This window comes from Protomyctophum bolini, assembly GCF_963924005.1.
Source record: "Protomyctophum bolini genome assembly, chromosome: 22".
Taxonomy (NCBI): Eukaryota; Metazoa; Chordata; class Actinopteri; order Myctophiformes; family Myctophidae; genus Protomyctophum; species Protomyctophum bolini.
Window position 1 is genome coordinate 11,379,492 of NC_137883.1, and position 18,887 is coordinate 11,398,378.

An 18,887-nucleotide genomic window follows, 5' to 3' on the forward strand; every position below is an offset into this window, starting at 1 on the left:
ACAACAAACTAAGCAATACAAAGTGCTAAGTAACTAAAACACAACCCAGCCTTCTCATCATTCTTCTGTGTACATGTAAAGGTGTGTGTGGGGACAGGTTTCGACAGAGACATGAGGCTTATAACACACTGCTGTGATCATGACTGAGGCCAGCCAATTCCCACCGTGGAAAAACATAAAGGGCATACACACTTCCACTTCCAAACAGCTCTTAGTGCCATCTCTCTGTCTACACTTCAACATTTACGCAAAGATCACCATTTGTAACTCAGACAGTATACCCATGTATTTGTAGCATTGTTTGTGACTTGTGAATCGTGAATTTTAAACTAAGAAAAAAGATGCTTGATAACCGTAAAAGTGATGTCAATTCAAAGTGTTTCCACTTTTATTCAACAACTTCACACCACGACAAAAACCTGGTGAAAGACAAATTAAAATAATATTGTGATGATAAATTTAAACCCTCTTGAACCCAGAAGCAAAGTGTTAAGAATAAACATATTACACCCAGGTGTAATATGTGTAACCATAATCAAGTGCTGTTACACGGATATACGTTTCCCTGAGACGAGATCCATTAAGTTCAACGGTTAGCTTAGCCATTATGCTTGGCTACACTATGACCGCAACCAAATCTGAGGCAGGCTGGGGGAAAAAAGCTTTGCGTTTTTTGACCCTGGTCTAGGAACGACCTACAGACAAGACTCAAACTGGCTTTTGCTTTAAAAAGTTAAAAGGATTGCCATGAGCACACTTCCCAGTTACTGCATCTGCTTTGAAGTATAGCAAATGTTGTTTCTCTAGCTTTTTTATTAGTTTATTAGCAAATTCCGTTGCTTAGTATTTATATTAGCATTTTATTGGTCACTTTATTAGACGTTCCCGTTTCTCCTCAAGCTTCTTAGGTAGTGGGTACCTGTGTTACGAATGTTATATATGTTTGTCACCGTTATTGTTTTGTATTTGTTGTTACTGGCACAGCTGTGTAACATTATTTGCCTCTTCTCTTGGCCTGTTTACACTTGTGAAATAGACTTTAGTCTCAATATGGCTTTTACTGGTTCAATTAAGTACACACACACACACACACACACACACACACCACACACACACACACACACACACACACACACACACACACACACACACACACAATACACACACACACACACAACATACCTATCTTGATGCAGGTGTTGGCCGAATGGGACTTGCGACCCGGGGGGTAGGACAGCAGGATGTTTTGTGGTTTAAGGTCTCTGTGGATGATGCCTTTGCCATGTAGGACTTTCATGGCCCCCGCAATCTGTTGTAGGAAAACCCGAATGGTGTCCTCACTCAGGGTGCCTTTGGCTGTAGAAGAACAGTACATGCACTTAAGTGATTGCAGCAGTGCGTAGTTGAGATAGGACAGGTTGATAGGATAGTTGACAGCTTAACAAGCTTTGCAACTGTAATATGTAATTAATTGTATTTTCAAATCCACTGTATGCAAATGAGGAGTAGAGGTTTACTTTTACTTTACTTTCTGTACAGTATGTCTGGAGTCAAATAAACCTAGAAAAACAGTCATTTCGTTTCCAAATATTTCACCATGACCCAAGAGGAAAAAATGTGTGAACTTCTTCTTCTCCCTCTGTTCACCCATCCTTTCTCCTGCTGTCTTCTCTCAAAAATCACCTTCATGCAGAGCAGGTGCAGTACGGTACGGTGTAGCTTAAAGACTGTTGTGGCCTGCCGTGTCACAATGTGTTCATTTCGCCTCTGAGACGCCATCTGGTAATTAGAAGGTGACGAGTTCACCTCCCGGTCCACCCATGTCTATGTGCCCCTGAGCAAGATACTTAACAGCCCAAGCACTAATCATGACCATCTCTAAGCAGCCATCAGCTGAGTGAAGCTGAAACAGAATTTCCCCTGCAGGATTAACAAAGCACACACCCTCGCCCTCTCCATTCATAGCAACGCCACACTTGAGTTTCAAAGTGAGCTTTTTACAGCAATAGGAAGCAGTAGGCTCACAGCTAATTGAAAACTACCTGAGGGGGAGGGAGGGAAAAGGGGGAAAAAACTTAGGAAATGCACTAAATACTTTTCTGTTTAAGAAATGTGTATTTTATACTGGTTTGTACTGCTCTTTCCAAATAAAATAAACAATAAAAAAAAGAAAAGAAAACTACCTGAGCTGTTTTCACTACCAGGTATTAATTCATTCATTCTTCCGCCACTGCCAGCCCACGGGATCCGAGAGGGATGTAACCACGATCACACTATGTAAACGCGATCATCGGCCGTTGACTAAAGCTTGTTTAGACCAAAAACGAAATCTGGGAAAAGATTAATGCATTTTTGTAAATCTATTTACATTGAGGCGGATGGATACGTTGGCGAAGAAAGCGAGCTAACGTAATCAATAAAAAACCCTTAATTTAGTCAACACTGTTTACAGCTGAAAACTGTAAAGGAGGAAACCTGGGTGCTGTGTGTCTCGTTTCAGGGTTAAGGAAGTTAAAGCTATGTGAGCCAGAATGGCTCGCAGACTGCAGTCAGCCCAAATACTCACCACGTCCTGCTTGGTTGGAGGCTTGGAGCCCACACCCCTCATTAGACACCGTTAAATCATTCCATTCCCTTTCATGTACTAGAACATCCCGACTGCCATGTCCAATCATTCAATTTCCTTTCATGTACTGAAGACGTCCAGTTTAACTTCAGAAAAACTTAAGGCTGCAACACTGTCATGCTGAGATTCTGTCTTAAAGACTAAATTACTCTCTGGATATCAATGCATTCAACTCCAAATCCCCCTGAGCAGCTTTTCATTTTGAATGATATTTGAAATGATGGTCAGTGGCACTCCTGTCTTGAACAATTTCCCACTGGTTTTTAGAGTTAGTTGGATACTTGTTTGGACCAATGTACAAGTTTCATGGCAGAGTGATTGCTATCGCAACTTGTCATATCGTATCGCCCCTTTGGCCTGCAAGCATGACATCTTGACATCAATACACACACACACACACACACACACACACACACACGCCTGTTTGACAGCCAGTGCTGTCAATCTGATAAAATGTTCTACTTACAGTGTAAATAGTCTGCCAGGTCCCCACCATTGCAATACTAAAATTGGGGAGAGAGAGAGAGAGAGAGAGAGAGATACATCAAAAGGAATACATTTATGGAACAATAGCTCTGCCAGTGAGGCTAATAATAATGCAGTAAGGCTGAATAACTGAAGCAACACGAGGGCTTGCATTATCTAACAACAGTCTCCGTCTGAAGTGACTAATAAATTAAGCAGTTCAAAGGATTGCATTTAGGTTGGAGTTCTGTTGTTGCATTTTCATTAATATGAATGAATTCTTTTGAACATCATGGGCGATGCTTTGATAACAGACCCCAACCCTCATTTCCGTTTCAAGTAAGGTGGATGGTAAGAAACGTAAGGAAGAAGACATAGAAAACGTATCAGATGTTTCTAGTCACATTATAGCTAATTACAGCTACATAACACAGTTTAAAAATGAACATACTTCTGGCTTAGTTAGTTAATTGATAGTTAACGCCCCCGATCTGGGAGTTTGTGAGCTGAATGGATTTGTCCTTTCTTAGACTTGGAGCAAGGCATTAGTGGCTAACAATAATGGTTGGACTAATGATTAGTCCAACCATTATTGTTAGCCAGTGCCATCTGGTGTGAAGTACACTATTTTTCATATTTCCTTTCATATCTACAATGCCCTTTCCTAATTTAACTAATCTCTTTTCTTCTTCTGGAGAAAAACATATTTAGGTCCACTTTATGCAACGCAAAAACAAAGAGATTAAAGACCCCCTTTTCATGAGTCTCAAAAGGTATGTGCTTGAAACGTAATCATGGCTCCCTGAACAGATGACATAAAAGCTACTTTGAGGTAATCAAGTTTGGATTAATTATCTGATCATCGTATTGCCAGATGGTTGGCACTGGGGAGACACAACTCTGTACTATACATTGTTAAAAAAAAGGTCACTCCACTGTGTGACCTGTGTGTGGAATGGTTCCTTCCAACTTTTCATGGTTTCCAGGTAGGGCAGTCATTTTTATAAACAGCCCAGTGATTTAATTATTAATTTGATATTGGAAAGAAAGAAAGAAAGAATGAGATTTGGATCAAATCTGAAGTTTTAAAAACTGTAAAATGTTTTATATAAATCGGCCTCCTGTTGGCACTGTGAAGAGCAGATGTAAAAAATGCAAGTCATAGGTAAAAACACGAATGGGTCAGTTATAGCACCTCCAAGTAGCATTTGTTCCTCGGACTAGTGGGAATGTGCATGCAGAATATTCCTCAAATTGCACTCTGCGTTCATGATTTGAGGCATTTTGTTCAAAACTGACCAATGCTGCAAACTTTGGAAGAAAATCTTAGCCAATGGGGATGGAATATGGGGAAGTGGACAGGTCCGTGTTGATCACATGACTAGTATAGAGATAGTGTATACTGTATACCGAGTAATATATGTTTTGCAAAAATCGGCCTCATGGTGGCGCTATAACAGGCTGTTGCGGGAAAATCGGGGCAGAGGTTCGTTGTTGGCATTCAGGGAGTGTGTGTGCACAGTTTGGCATCGGCCGGGCCAATGGTGCCGGACATTAGCTGTACACGGACGGACGGGCGCGCGCACGCACACACACACACACACACACACACACACACACACACACACACACACACACACACACACACACACACACACACACACACACACACACACACACACACACACACACACACACACACACACACACACACACACACACACACACACACACACACACACACACACACACAGTGCAAAACATACTGTCCCCATGCCTTAGGCCTGGTGGAGACAATAACCTATTTAAAGGAGGGCTGGGTGACTACCTGGCAAAATGATCAGTCAAGTAGTTACTAATTAAACTTAACGGCCATAGTCAAACGTTTGCAGGATTTGTCTGGTAGTTATTTCCCAACCTGTAGCCAGACTGCCTGAGGACAAGGCTAATTATAGAGCATCCCCTGTCAGTGTGAACCAATACATCAGCATTAAGCAAACAGAGATGAACATCACACCAAACGTACCTCCATTACCAGGTACACTGAGCTGGCAGTTTCCTGGAGGGCAGAAATTAACACGTCAGTGACAGAATACAAAAAGGAGCCAATATTAATGTTCATGCCAAAATACCTTACATGTCCATGGTTCTTCATAGTTGGCTAGTATTCATGATAAATCAATAAAAAGGAACATAATTATGCTATGGGCCAATCACAGCAGCAGCAATGATTGGACAAGTCAAGGGAGAGACAAAGGCAGACCATCATATTTTGGTCAATGTAGAAATATTTTATACATAATTATATTATTTTGGTAAAAGTGAAGGAATCACGCCATCGCTATATTATAGGCTATATTATATAACATAATACTGATTAACATATCAAATCAAACGGATGACAAGAAGCTGTTTAAGTGTCCAGATATTCAAATGATGATAGTGACCGCTATTCACTGGGATGAAAAATAAATACTTGTCTCATTTTTATAAAACAAAAAAACTGGTTTGGTGGCCATCATTTATCCCAGACCACATGTAACTGTAGTCCAGCAAAGTTGGTGAGGATCAAATCATGCCCTAAACTAATTTTTTTCACAACAAACAAAAATAACTCAGTGGAGATTCTTCCACTAACTACTTAAACCATACAGTAGTATATATACAGCAACAGCACTGACCAGGGTCTACACATGGTCCTCTCCATTTTGCTGAAAATAGCCAATCTACAAACATATCTACAATCTCAATCTACACAATGCATCAATGTGTTGTGAACTTGTAGATCGCCGAACGTTCACCTAATATTACATCACACACATGCCCAGAATAAGGACGACGCTGGGCTTCATGAGTTAATAACATGGCTGTGTTTTGCTTTGGAAACACTCAGGGGATTAAATACAACCCTCAACTCCCACCACGCCATACTCTGACCTACTCGTGTCCCTCTTTCAAATAACCTGTCAGCAGCAGCAGAAGCCTTAGAAAAACAAGACTTGGTGCAGCCCACTTGAAAAAGCCCTCTTATCACATGGTAACAGATGACCGTGATCTGGGCCTCCGTATTCATCTCATTGTTGTCTTTAAAACAACCAATCAGAGACCAGAGCTCTGTGCCTAATGCAGCTGAGTCAGCAGTTTGGGGGTTGTTTCTATGAGACCCGCTTTGGCAAGGATGGGCAGCAACCAGCCAACCAACCAGCCATTTTCAACCAGGATCAGCCATCTGGTTTCCATTGGCAACGTTTCCTCTGCTACAGTCTTACAGCAGTCTTCACCGTGTATAGTACTAGTCGCTAAACTAAAACATTTGATTGACGGACACTTCACCGCGTCATTGGGGCACAAAACAAATTTGAAGTCACCTCAACTTTTTAGCATGTCACATCCGTCATATAGTGACAAGTGTCTGAACGTATCGGAGTGTAAAAATGGACCCGTTCATTTTGGGGGCAATTTTACACATGCAAGAGTTAACATGAACAACACTGAGGATTTTACTGTGGTGGTCTCAGAGTAAGTGTTTTGACAGGGCTGCCACGCAGTAATCTATTCCCATCACCCCTGTGGATGATGTATCCACACAGTACATCCGATTAGCTAGGATCACAAAACAAATGTTCGAGGAAAGAGCTGGAACTGTTTCAAGTGTGGTCCTCTTTTTTTCTAAAGTTGAATTATTGTTATGTCATTTTTTATTTAGAGTAAACTGTGCTCTCAGGAACAAAAATAGGCTCTTATGCTTTAATTTATATACGGTTTCCGTGCCAGAAATAACCGATCTACAAGCTCACAACACGTGATAAGGCTAGCTCTTATGCTTCATTTATGCCTGTCCTGTAGTGGTGGTGCTCCAAAAATAGCAAATCTGCAAGCTTGCAGATCTACAATTTTCAGTGCACAACCAATCCTAAAATAATGCGTTTTTCACTGAAAGCAAGGGTTTTTTTAAGATTTATATAAGGAGTCCCCAAAGCAGCTCCATATATGGGAACAAGTTGGACCACGCCATCACAGTCATGTCACCATGACTCAGCCATAACCATATAAGGAGTCCCCAAAGCAGCTCCATATATGGGCACAAAAGTGTGACACACGGACAGACAGACAGACAGACAGACATGATCTGCTAGGTCTCATAGTAAGTGCTCACTGCGTTCGCAATCACTGCGTTCGCAAATACACTAATAGCTGTTGGTGGAGCTGTTTTAACTAAGCATGTTACAATCTGACGTCAGAAGTCTTTGATTTATATTGAACTTCATAGCTATTAGCAGCAAATTACATGAATTATGTTAGCTCCCAATCCTATGCCTGTGTGTGTGCATATTAAATAATGTGAACCAGTTTTACAGTAATTGTTACAGTAATTGTAGTGACAAACTGTTTTGTATTGCACTACTCCTTAGCAGGTCTCAGTGAGGAAATGGACAAACGACCCTCACAACTTTTATAACTGACAAATGACCCCAACAACTGGGCTTGCAGTTGGTAAGACTAAAAACATCCATGGGTGGGATTTAAACTGAAGAAGGAAGGAAGAAGGAAGAGAGGAAGGAATACAACAACTCCTGTCATCGCATATAGACCACCGAAGTCTGATGCCAATATCGGTAGAGGGAGAAAGTCCACAGGTTCATGTACTTTTTATTTGCATTGTAATCCCCATAGGGGGATTTTAGATCGCCTCATATAAGAACTGTGTTTGAACAATAAACATGTCATCCCGGCCGTTTCACTCATATGGATATGAAGAATCAACTGAGTGTGAGAAAACGCTAATGTTACTGAATTTGTTACATTTTCGCTAGAAACAGACTATGAAATATGAGTGACTGACGGTTGTAAACTATACAGAGACACCTCCCTGACAATATCGCAGAGACAGCTTGTTCATTTTTGGACCACAATGCTTGAAATCATCTCATAGAATCATAGATGATTAATAAAAATAATAATAATAACTTGGATTTATATAGCGCCTTTCAAGAAACCCAAGGACGCTTTACAAGACAAAAAACTAAAAACTAAAACTATTTGCCAAAAGCCAGTGTGAACAAATGTCTCTTCAGTGCAGACTTGAAAGAGTTCAATGTAGGAGTCTGGCGGATCTCCAAGGGGAGAGAGTTCCAGAGGGCACATGTTCAAGAGGACCACACGTTATTCTCCATAGAGAAATTACTTCCGTGAACTAGGGGATGAGCGAGTGACGTCAGGACTTCGGCGCTCTATAGTATTGGTTCCCAACCTTCTTATACTGAAGTACCACATCAGAAAATATTTGTCTCTCCAAGTACCACCATAATAACTGATGTTAAAATACAGGTAGACCTGCCCTTTTTTTCCCATTCCTAACCAATAATGCTGCTAATCTGACAAAACTCTGTCTAATCACTAAGCAGCATAACTGATGATATTTCTAATGTGATTAATCCGTTCTCAAATCTTCTAATAACGGCTATGTGTGCTGTCCGTGTCATGCTCATTTCAGCACGGCTGGAGAGCTTATTACAACCAATTGCTTGGTCAGAACTACTACCTGTAGTAATATAAATATAAAATACTTTTTTCCCCTTTTTTGGGGCGACTCCTCTGAGTACCACCAGAGAGGGGCTCAAGTACCACCAGTGGTACTAGTACCAGTGGTTGGGAACCTCTGCTCTATAGCATAAAGCCAGCTAAAGCCTGGCTTATAGGTAGTTGCGTGCCTGGCCGTCCCAGTGTCACGCAAGTAGCTGATCTACAAGCACACAATCTCTCTGAGATGGAAAAGGTCAGAGATGAAAGCTGTTGTCAAAAAGAGAGAAAACCCATATGATAACTTCTGAGTATACTGTACCAACAACTGTCTCGTTTGAAGTAGCAGCAGAGAAGGAATGTACACACACACACACACACACACACACACACGACGGCCCTCAGAACAGACAGTCACACATGCACGCACACATGCATGCATGTCTGACTAGTCTTGTGACAGTCTAGTTGCGTAGTGCATTGCAGTAAGGTCAGCCCTGTATACATAATTACTAATTATCCTATTTTAAATGATAAAATGTTCTGTTCATACCAAAGCGAATTCCTTGTATATAACCAACTCTCAATGGGACAGATATTAGACTGGGACATACTTTGGTCAAAGGGCAATCAAATATTCCCTAAACAAAAGTACTCTTTTGCTTCTCACCTGGCTAGAGCAGTTGAGTGGTTAAAACAGGTGGCAAGCATTTTACTGATCTTAGGCCATAAAAACAGAAGAAGCACCTGGTGCTTTAAGGTGTGTATTTGCACAGGGGCAGGGGATACTTCTGTCTAAACTACCTGGCAGGTGTTCCACGATGAACCTTCAAAGTCTGGTTACTAAGCTACAGGATGGAACAGCACACTGCCTGCAGATCCTTATCACCTCACAACACTTAGCCTTTCACATGTGACTCAGAGCCAGGACAGTGATACTGGTTATAGTCTTATATCAATGCATATGCTGCATGCTCTTTGCACTGGGGAGGCTTGTGTCACCTTATCACACCCTCCTCACAAATTGAATGATGGGCTGATGTTAAAAATAGGCAAAGTCATCAATTATGAATGGACAAATCTTCTAGCAGATGCCAAGTCTTCTGGACAATTCTCTACATGCAAGTGGTACCTTTGACAAATTCAGACAGAGGCTACCGTTAGACTGTTGAAAAAGCCCTGCCTGCCAGGCTGTCCTGCCACAAAGGATTACTTTTCATGTCTCATCTATGTTCTATATCTGTTACTGTGGCACCTTTGTATCTGCATCGTTCTGCTCCTATTTTAACAGCATTGTGTATGTATACTTCTTACCATACAGTATGTGCTGCTTTTTATAACTGTTTATAACTGCCTCGTATCATGAATATATGGAATAGCTGAAATGCTTGTTGTATATGTGCAGTCTATATTGTTTCGCTCTACTCATATCACAAATATTATAGATCTATCTGACCTGTTTTTTCCTTGTTCTTCCTGTCTCTACTCTTACCTTTCTTGAACACTACAAATGATGGAGCTTGTATGAAACCATTACATTCACCCAATTCTTTCTACCTGCAGAAAAGTGATGTCTTGTGACAATAAAGTTGACTCCGAGGTGTAAGTAGGTGCTACTGCACTCAACTATTTGCTTAGCCTATGTGACTGAAGATGACAAGCCACGGTGTGCATTCCTCCTTGGCAAACTACGGCGTGATATTAGTACAACTATTATTAATTCTAGCCTCAAGCAGAACATCCTCCTCATCCATCAACCCATCTGTGCTCTGCTCTGGAGATGGGGATTGAAAGAAAAACTGGGACAGCACCAGTAGATCACAGATCTACAGATGATCAAAATAAAAATAAGCTTTTAGAGCAGGGGTTTTCAACTGTTTGTGAACCAGGGACCACCACCAAGACTACGAATCAACCTGGGAACCACTGTTGTGCTGGGATGGGATATGGGCTAAGATTAGTGCTTTCGTAACACGTGCGCATAGCATCCCATGTCTATACTGTTTTTCAAACGATGGTCCACTACTGGTCTATGGCATAATAGGCCTGCAGGTGGAATTTCTTAAAACTTCTTTAAACTGACAACATTGACGCACTTCCACGGAACAGTGCACAAAAGTTTAGCGCACTGTTCCGTGGAAGAAAATACAAAATCTTCACTTTGGTCAGGGACCATGCAGCAGCAATACCTTCACGGACCACCTGTTGAAAACCCCTGCTTTACTCTGTTGACACCATCACTGAAACACATCCAGAAAGCGAGTGGTATTATTAACATACCTGGAAGTCTAGTAGTGCCACAATGTTCTCATGTTTTAGTTCCTGGGAAGAAAAAACAAAAACAAAGTCTGTTCAAATGCATTATATTATGTAAATAATTAAAAATTGTTCATTTAGATCACGAGTGCTCATATTTCATTGTCCCTCCCTACTACGGGGAATATGTCCATTACAATTACATTGTACGGTGGCAATTAAACAGAAAATCAAGATGTCACCAATGGACCCTTTTCACAGACATGACATAAAGGCGTAAACACAACTGCGTACACGTTTGATTTTGAGATGAACCAGCATTGGCTATTGTCAGTGGTTGTTCTTTGGCATAACGAGGCTGGCTACAGAAAAGAACACGAGTTGAGACAAAGAACCATCTATTCTAAGTCCATAATATTATCCAAAAATATATAAAATAAATAAATCCATAATTTATAAATTATGGATATGGGGTCAGGACAGATGGGACTTTTGGGGGAGGGGTCAGAATAACTTGAATTGGTTGTTTGTCTCAACTCTTTTGACGATGATACACGGAAGAAGAAGAAGAATGCATCATTATTACTAAATCAAATGGATGTAATTAGCTGCAGCTGAATTTACCCCAACATGTCAAAAGAGTCCTTTGCTGGCCATGTAAACACTTATAAATGTCTTATAATATAATATTAATCTAAATGCTAGTATTTACATATCCTTATTCCTTAACACATAAGGTTTATAATAGGTTCCTTATTAACTAATGAATGCTTATTATGGTCTTATAATACTGTAATAAATATGTTTACAATGCTATTTGCACTTACCCGTATAAGTAATAAGGCCATTATAGACCTTTATCATCATTCTAATGTGGCTCACCATCCAACAAATAGGTTATTGTAGTTATTATACCTCGGATGTTCGAGACATCGGATGTTAAGACGTTTGGACAACACTATAACCCCAAATGTACAACTCCACATTCATGAGGTGACATACCTTGAGTATTTTGATCTCTTTCCCCAGCAGGGTCTGAGATTTGGACAAGTTCTTCTTGTTGATGCATTTGACTGCCACTTCCCAGTCTGGCTTCTAGAGACAGACATGGTGAGAAATAGTTTTGATTGTGTAAAGTCCACAGAGTTCAGATTAAAATACATGTGCTTGTGTATGCATATGTTGTCAACTCCAGCCTTGAGTTGACAACATAGCCTGATTGAGATATAAGAGATCAGGCGGCCATATGTATTGTTGAACCTATACGGTCAGTCAATAGTGTATGTCAACACTGTAAAGTCCAACATCCTTGAGAAGTTGACGGGCTATTGCTGTACAGTACACTGTACAGACTGCACTATGTATTGTGACCTTACAAGTGCAAGTGAAATTGCCTGCCTTTTAGATAATGTGCTTGGGGGTTATGGTCAAAGCAATATTGTTATTGTTTTATACTCCTTTTTAGAGCCTATGGGGAGGGTAAATGTTGTCACGATCTGAAGAACATGGACAAACAACACAACGTTAAAAATACCATCGTGAAAATAAAAACATCGCAGAAATACGGATGGATATCCTGCGAAGGAGAATGTTGTTTATCTTGCATATGCTACCCAGGGCCTCTTAAGGTCGCGCCAACAGATGTCAGCAGCTATAGATGGTCAATTAATAACGGGGTCCCAAACGTAAAAAAGAAAACAAATAAAAAACAAAACACATAAAAACAACCCTAACCCAATAATAATAATACAATAATAACATAACAAAGGGTCATAAAACGTGAATACATTGACAGGCTGCCATTTTCTTATTGCAATTTCATAACAGGAGCATCGTCAAAACCCTCACCTCTTTCTGCCTGCCTTTGAAAACGACGGCAAATGCGCCATGTCCTATCAAGTCCTTCCGACTGAACTCGAATTTCCCCACGGCCTCCATTCTTCTCCACCCCGCAGACAGACACACAGACCTGCTCTTCTAGTTGGAATGGATGAGATGATGACAATAAGCAGCGAGCCGCAGCAGGTCGTCAGCGGATGCTCCGATCTCCTCTGAGGGGCAGCAGCAGTGAAGTTCCCCCGCGCGTCCACTCGCCATGGGCCGCCTGACCGACGACAACAACCCGCCGCGTCCTTCTCTCATGTTCGCACGCAAGCACTGAGCACTGGGAGTCGGAACTCCTAACAGCCGCCACCGTGCGCGGAGACTCGGACTCCCATATCGACGTGGAGACAAAAAATGTCACAACACGAGCGATCTTTCTACGGCTATTCTGGCCACTTTGCTCTGGGCTGAACGTACCACCTTAAAAAAAACAGCTCGGTGCGTTTTGTTTATGTACACAAAGATCCTGTAGCGTGAAAGCAAAAACAGAACCGATGATGGAGACTGAGAGAGAGAGAGGCAGCCCCGCCAGAGAAGTTAGAACAAGTTTGCAATGTCTAATGGCAAACAAAGCGTGTACACATTTTCTTCTGAAACGCAAAAGAAAGCGTGTGAGGGGAAGTAGTAGCGATACAGCATCGATGGTCTCAACAAAGACCTACTTGCAGCCTCTGTACCTGCAGTACTGCGCATGCCCATTGGCAAATTACAGCTGTTCATATTGACGTCATAGATGTGAACAGTAAAAAAAGAAAAAATAATCCAGTTTAATCTACAGGCTAGTATACCGGTAGTTATATATTTTGTACAAATTAAAAACAATTAAAATAGATTATGGATGAGTAGGCCTATAAAACATGAAACGCGATGAAGAATAATGTGCATACATGTATAGGCCTACTACAGTGCATATACATGTAGTCATAGCACGTCATAGTACATATGTATATCATACATAGTATAGTATATAATAGTTTATATGTATAGTTTCATTATAGATATTCCACTGTTACTTTCTTAGTTTACACATGTTTCATGATAAATGCTTTTTATGTGATGTATTCCCATGCTTTTTTGTTCTTGCTTAATGTAAATCGCTCTGGATTAAGAGCGTCTGCTAAATTATGCCTAAATTGTACTGTATAGTACAGTAGGCTATACCAGTAAGACCCCCTGAAGGCGAGAAGTGACCTCACCCGCATGCACACATCCGCCTGAGTGACGGCAGACTGCTGGGCGAGCACTGGCACTTTGGCATGGGGAGGTCAGATCTAACCCCCAGGCTAGATCTAACTAAACCTGACTTTGCCAGCTGGGGCGGTATTGGATCTGGCGACTGGCAGCGTCAGGTTAAGATCTAACCTTAATCCGGTCTTTTAAACGCATCCTTCACCAAAGGTCGTTTTAACGCATCCCTCACAAACCTTAATCCGGTCTTTTAAACGCATCCTTCACCAAAGGTCGTTTTAACGCATCCCTCACAAACCTTAATCCGGTCTTTTAAACGCATCCTTCACCAAAGGTCGTTTTAACGCTTCCCTCACAAACCTTAATCCGGTGGAACTAACGGGAGGTCGAACCTTATGGCAGCCCCCTCTCTGTCACGTTCATGTCATGGCCACCTGGCCCACCTACAAATGTGAACACATTTAACATAACCATATAGAGCATAAACCCTACTATAGCTCCGTTTGGAACCTCATATCTACACTTTAGCTCTTCTCGAAGCTACAGCGTAGATGAGGTTCCAGAGCTAAAAGCATACCTGCCAACCTCAAACCTCAGTCAGATAAAGTGTTTGCAGGTATGCCATAAACAAACAAAGGGCAACTATGACAACATATCTTACATCAACTCATGTCACCATATAGTCAACACAGTCTGTCTCGAGAGACTACCATATATCTGACTCAGCTAAATATGGATCAGTGTCGTCTAACCTCAACAAATCAGTCAGAGCCATATGGGCACAAAAGGGGTTTACCTATAATATGAGCATACTGATGACATCAGTGATCTCCAAATATGGGCATAAAGGGATAAGGACTGAGAGATATAGATATCATCACCTGTGTGTGTGTGTGTGTGTGTGTGTGTGTGTGTGTGTGTGTGTGTGTGAGATATTTATTCAGACTGTCATTCTTAACCAATCACTGTACAATTAGCCTACAGAGTACAGACTACCCAACTAAAGGTTGCTTATGAGAGAAAGTGGGAGTCTGTCTCCCCCTAGTGTTCACATTTAAGCTCAAACATAGTTATTTTGTGCAATTAATTTGAGGGGCGCAAGCCCCTCCAATGTCCAGCCTTTAGTGTGTGCACAACATTGTCCTACACAAACATTAAATTCCCATTGACAATGAATGGACAATTTTACGTCAGTGTAAACACAAACATTGCGTAACAAATATGAATATGCATGTGGAGGCTTTCAACTCTCCACTGTCAGCGGTGAGGTACGTATGATTATAAGAGCATCCTTCACTTCACATGGGTGTGATTTTTTCGCCACTTCTGAACATTTCAACACATGCAGATTAATCTAATTTCAGCGCTCGAGTGCATCTCAATCCACAGCCATACATCTGTGTGACACGTGACAGGTCTTCGTTTAATAACCACCTTCAATCTGGCAAGCATTCAAATAATGTTTTCTTTATCTTATTATATTATTATTTAACCCAATGACGGCCTATTTGGATGGTCTTAGTCCTCTGCTTTGGCTGCCGTCTCCTCTGTGTCATAATTTACGTTCAGCTCAGCGTTCTCTTTCTCTAGACTCTCCAGTTGCTGGGCCACCACCTCATCAGCGTTCAAAGATTCTCCTCTATCTTCTCCTTGATAGCAGCCATGGCCTGTTTGAGGACAGACAGGCCCTCTGTGTGATCCAGTGTGGTCGTAGTCATCATGAACCGTGGATGAGCGATCAGGTTTATATGAATAGGCATGGTGTCCGTCGAGCAGGCTCGGCCTGCCCGCAGGGCATCTTTGATGGCATCAATCCCCTCATACCCGTAGCACTGCACATCAATGTCTACTCTGATTTTTACAGCCTGCAGAGTGCGGAGTGAGTCGTGCTTTGATGTTGTCAATCAACTCCTTCCTCTCCATCTCCGTCAGGTCCAGGCCATCGAGGATTGAGGGATCTGACTCGGCCTGTATGACGGCCTGAACTTTTCTTTTTGATAAATCAATGTATCCTTTCTCGTCTACTCTGATGACCTCTACGACCTCATTGTGACCTTAAATCATGTAACACCTCCCTGTCTTGTTGCAGGACACTGAGAACTTGAACATCATCCAAGAGTCAGAGTAACGCTATGGAAAACAGCCCTGGCGAACAAAATCGACCAACTGGGATTTCCATGATTAGTGTGGGGACTGGGGAGGGATTTGAGTGATATAACACAGTAGGCACTGTTAGCAGCGCTAATCCCTCTACTTTTTAACTTCCCTGTAACGGGATCCTGACAATATGGCAGGTGTGCCTAGGCCCTAGCCTGGCTATAGACCCCATTTCACACAAAAAGGCATTAGGATATCTTTGAGGGGCGCTAGCCTCTCCTTTGTCCAGCTTTGAGGGTTTGTGTAAACACATTGTTTTGCTACCATTACCATGATGATTAGTGTTTGTTTTATTTTCTGATTTCCAACCACACACATTTGACCGTGTGTTTGGGTGTTATGTCATGTGAGATCATGTGGGTAAAAAGTACATCATCACCATGATAAAAAGGCACCACACATGGGTGTGATTTCTTTATATTATATATTATTTAATTTAGAGTAGCCAATAATTGTATTGTACTGTTGTATTCCCCAATACAACCGTCATGTTTGTGTGTAGAGGCACCAGGCAAATTCCTCATAGAATTGACAACGGGCCTGGTGGAGATACAGTTATTGGCTCTTTGCCATTCTTGTCTTTTGTCTGCTGCCTGCCTTCTGGGTGGTGACGTGCTCGCCTCGGTAGGCATGGTAGTAGAAGTTGGCAAACAGTATGAGGAGGGTGACGGAATAACCAATCACAATCCACGTGGCCCAGGCGGGGAACGGGCAGCCTGTGTAAAGGGCATAGCAATTGTGGGCGATGGCCACAAGAAACTGGATTATCTGAATCATGGTGAGGTACTTCTTCCACCAGAGATATTTCCGAATCTGAGGTCCCATCGAAGCCAAGGCATAGTACCCATACATGAGGACATGGACGGAAGAATTCATCATCGGACCAAAGAAGGACTGTCCACCAGGGACCCATTTGACTTCAATCCAGCAGAGGATGAACATGGTGCAGTGGTGGAAGACATGGAGGTAGGTGGCCTGGTTAAATTTCTTCCTCATGGTGAAGAACACAGTATCCAGGAGCTCCAGACCCTTGGAGATGTAGTACAACCAAAGAGCTGACGCTATCCTAACTTCATTGACATCACTGGAATGGTTCATGGGTTGACAGGAGTAGCTGTAGCCCGCTGCTGTTGATCCCAGGAGGAGCTCTTTGGCGATGTAGAAGTTGAGGACCACCATGCTTAAATTGTACACTATGAGCGTCTTCCTGAGTGTGAATGGTTGTCTGCCCTGCATACATCTACGTCCCTCCCATAGGAAGAGCAGGTAGAGGCAGCTGATGGCCAACGTTGGGAAGGGGGATGCCATCATTGGCCATTTGTCCACACGCTTGTCTGCTACAGTAAGGCTCCATTTGAAGAATTCTAGGGTGTCATTCACAAAATGAGAAACAATTTCCATTGTTCGTCTTAGGAGCAGGGCTGAAGACAGCACATTAATCAGCAGATAGATACAAGTGAAGCAGTGGAACTCTGACTCGTACTTATAAGGCTGAAAGTAATGACCACGTCTTTTTATGGCTCTACCACGTGTCATTTGATGATGTCATCTTATCAACTGAACAGTGAGACTTGATTCAGCCAGACTTTGCTAGGCAACAGTCAGTATGCCGTATGTTTGCATGCATTGTTTTCTGGTTTTGCCTCCATCCGATTCCGTCCCAACCTCGTGAATAGGATAACGCTTGTGCACAAGTTGGCACCTCGACAGAGTGCATTTCAGTTTCAATCTGCCACCATCCTCTGGACAGAGGTTTGTATGGTAGGCCTACGCTATAGAACTAAAATTATATAACTATGTAACAATGTCGATGTTTGACACAGAGACCAACTGCTGGCTGAGCCCTCCAAATATATTTGACAATTTAAATGGTATTGCTGTAGGCTTTAAAAAGAGTCACACGAAAGTATCAAAGGTAGCAGATCTACGTAGTAGCAGAACTTTTAGAGCTTGTATGTAGAGCATGCTTTTTTGTTATTTTTTAATTTGAATCCCGAATGGTACGTTTTGGAGATTTTGGAGGTTTCCATTTTCTATTTCGCATGAAAAATACTTTTGACATACAGTGGCCTACAATCAAAAGCAAATATCACTTGCTTTTTAATGGATCCTGTTAGTAAAGCCTAAATATCAAACTCCCAAAATCCACCAGAATAGACTACTCAGACTTACTGAATGGACATGATCTACCCCAATTGGGGTTGTGGTCAGTGTCACTGTCACCCCGGTTGGTTGGCAGGTATACATAAAATATCTAAAGCAGAATAGCAGATGCCACTGCCCACTGGGTATTCATTGAGTATGAGCCTCGCTGCATTCAATGTCACAATGCTACCAGAGGGGGGCACTGTTGGTTTCATATGCCAGCTGTTTGTTTCTGCTGTTCCTCTGTTTTTTTGCACAGGGCGAATTCTCTACGGCGCTGCTGGCTGGCACAGTCAGACATACTGAGATTAATGACCTATTTTACAGTCAATAAACACATCAAACACAACCTTTACATTTACAGTGACCTGGATCTGGGGTAGCAGCAGTATCATTGAGACTATTGGTCATCCAATATCGGCTAAACAAACACGTTTCTTGGTGGTGATAGATTTGCTTTTCCAATGCAAACGTAGGTTTCCCAACTGATGGATGCCTAGCTCTGATCCATAGCCCTTTTCTGAACAGAGCTAATGGATGCCCAAGCCCCACTGAAACCCTAGATCTTGCCCATAGCTCTAAGCAAAGGCATTAGAGCTACGGACCAGAGAAGCTATACTAAGATTTATTTTAGACTATATTTGAT

The 18,887-nt window shown here is 41.9% G+C and overlaps 2 protein-coding genes across 2 annotated transcripts in view; both read right to left on the reverse strand.

Annotated features, from left to right (window-relative positions):
- ulk1b (unc-51 like autophagy activating kinase 1) overlaps positions 1–13,425 on the reverse strand; it is a 30,413-nt gene extending 16,988 nt beyond the window's left edge. The window contains exons 1-6 of the mRNA XM_080755753.1: positions 12,716–13,425; positions 11,870–11,962; positions 10,892–10,933; positions 5,118–5,150; positions 3,093–3,129; positions 1,183–1,356 (exon numbers count right to left, since the gene is read on the reverse strand). Coding sequence (XP_080611879.1) covers positions 1,183–1,356; positions 3,093–3,129; positions 5,118–5,150; positions 10,892–10,933; positions 11,870–11,962; positions 12,716–12,805 — 469 coding nt within the window. The 5' untranslated portion in view covers positions 12,806–13,425. The remainder of the gene's footprint in view (positions 1–1,182; positions 1,357–3,092; positions 3,130–5,117; positions 5,151–10,891; positions 10,934–11,869; positions 11,963–12,715) is intronic.
- A 2,139-nt stretch (positions 13,426–15,564) lies between these two features.
- LOC308309616 (very long chain fatty acid elongase 4-like) lies at positions 15,565–17,497 on the reverse strand (the record flags this gene model as incomplete). The annotated part of the gene is made up of 2 exons (XM_080755527.1): positions 15,565–15,804; positions 16,694–17,497. 2 exons carry the CDS (start codon positions 17,495–17,497, stop codon positions 15,565–15,567), a joined length of 1,044 nt encoding a protein of 347 aa, XP_080611653.1.
- Positions 17,498–18,887: the final 1,390 nt, after the last annotated feature.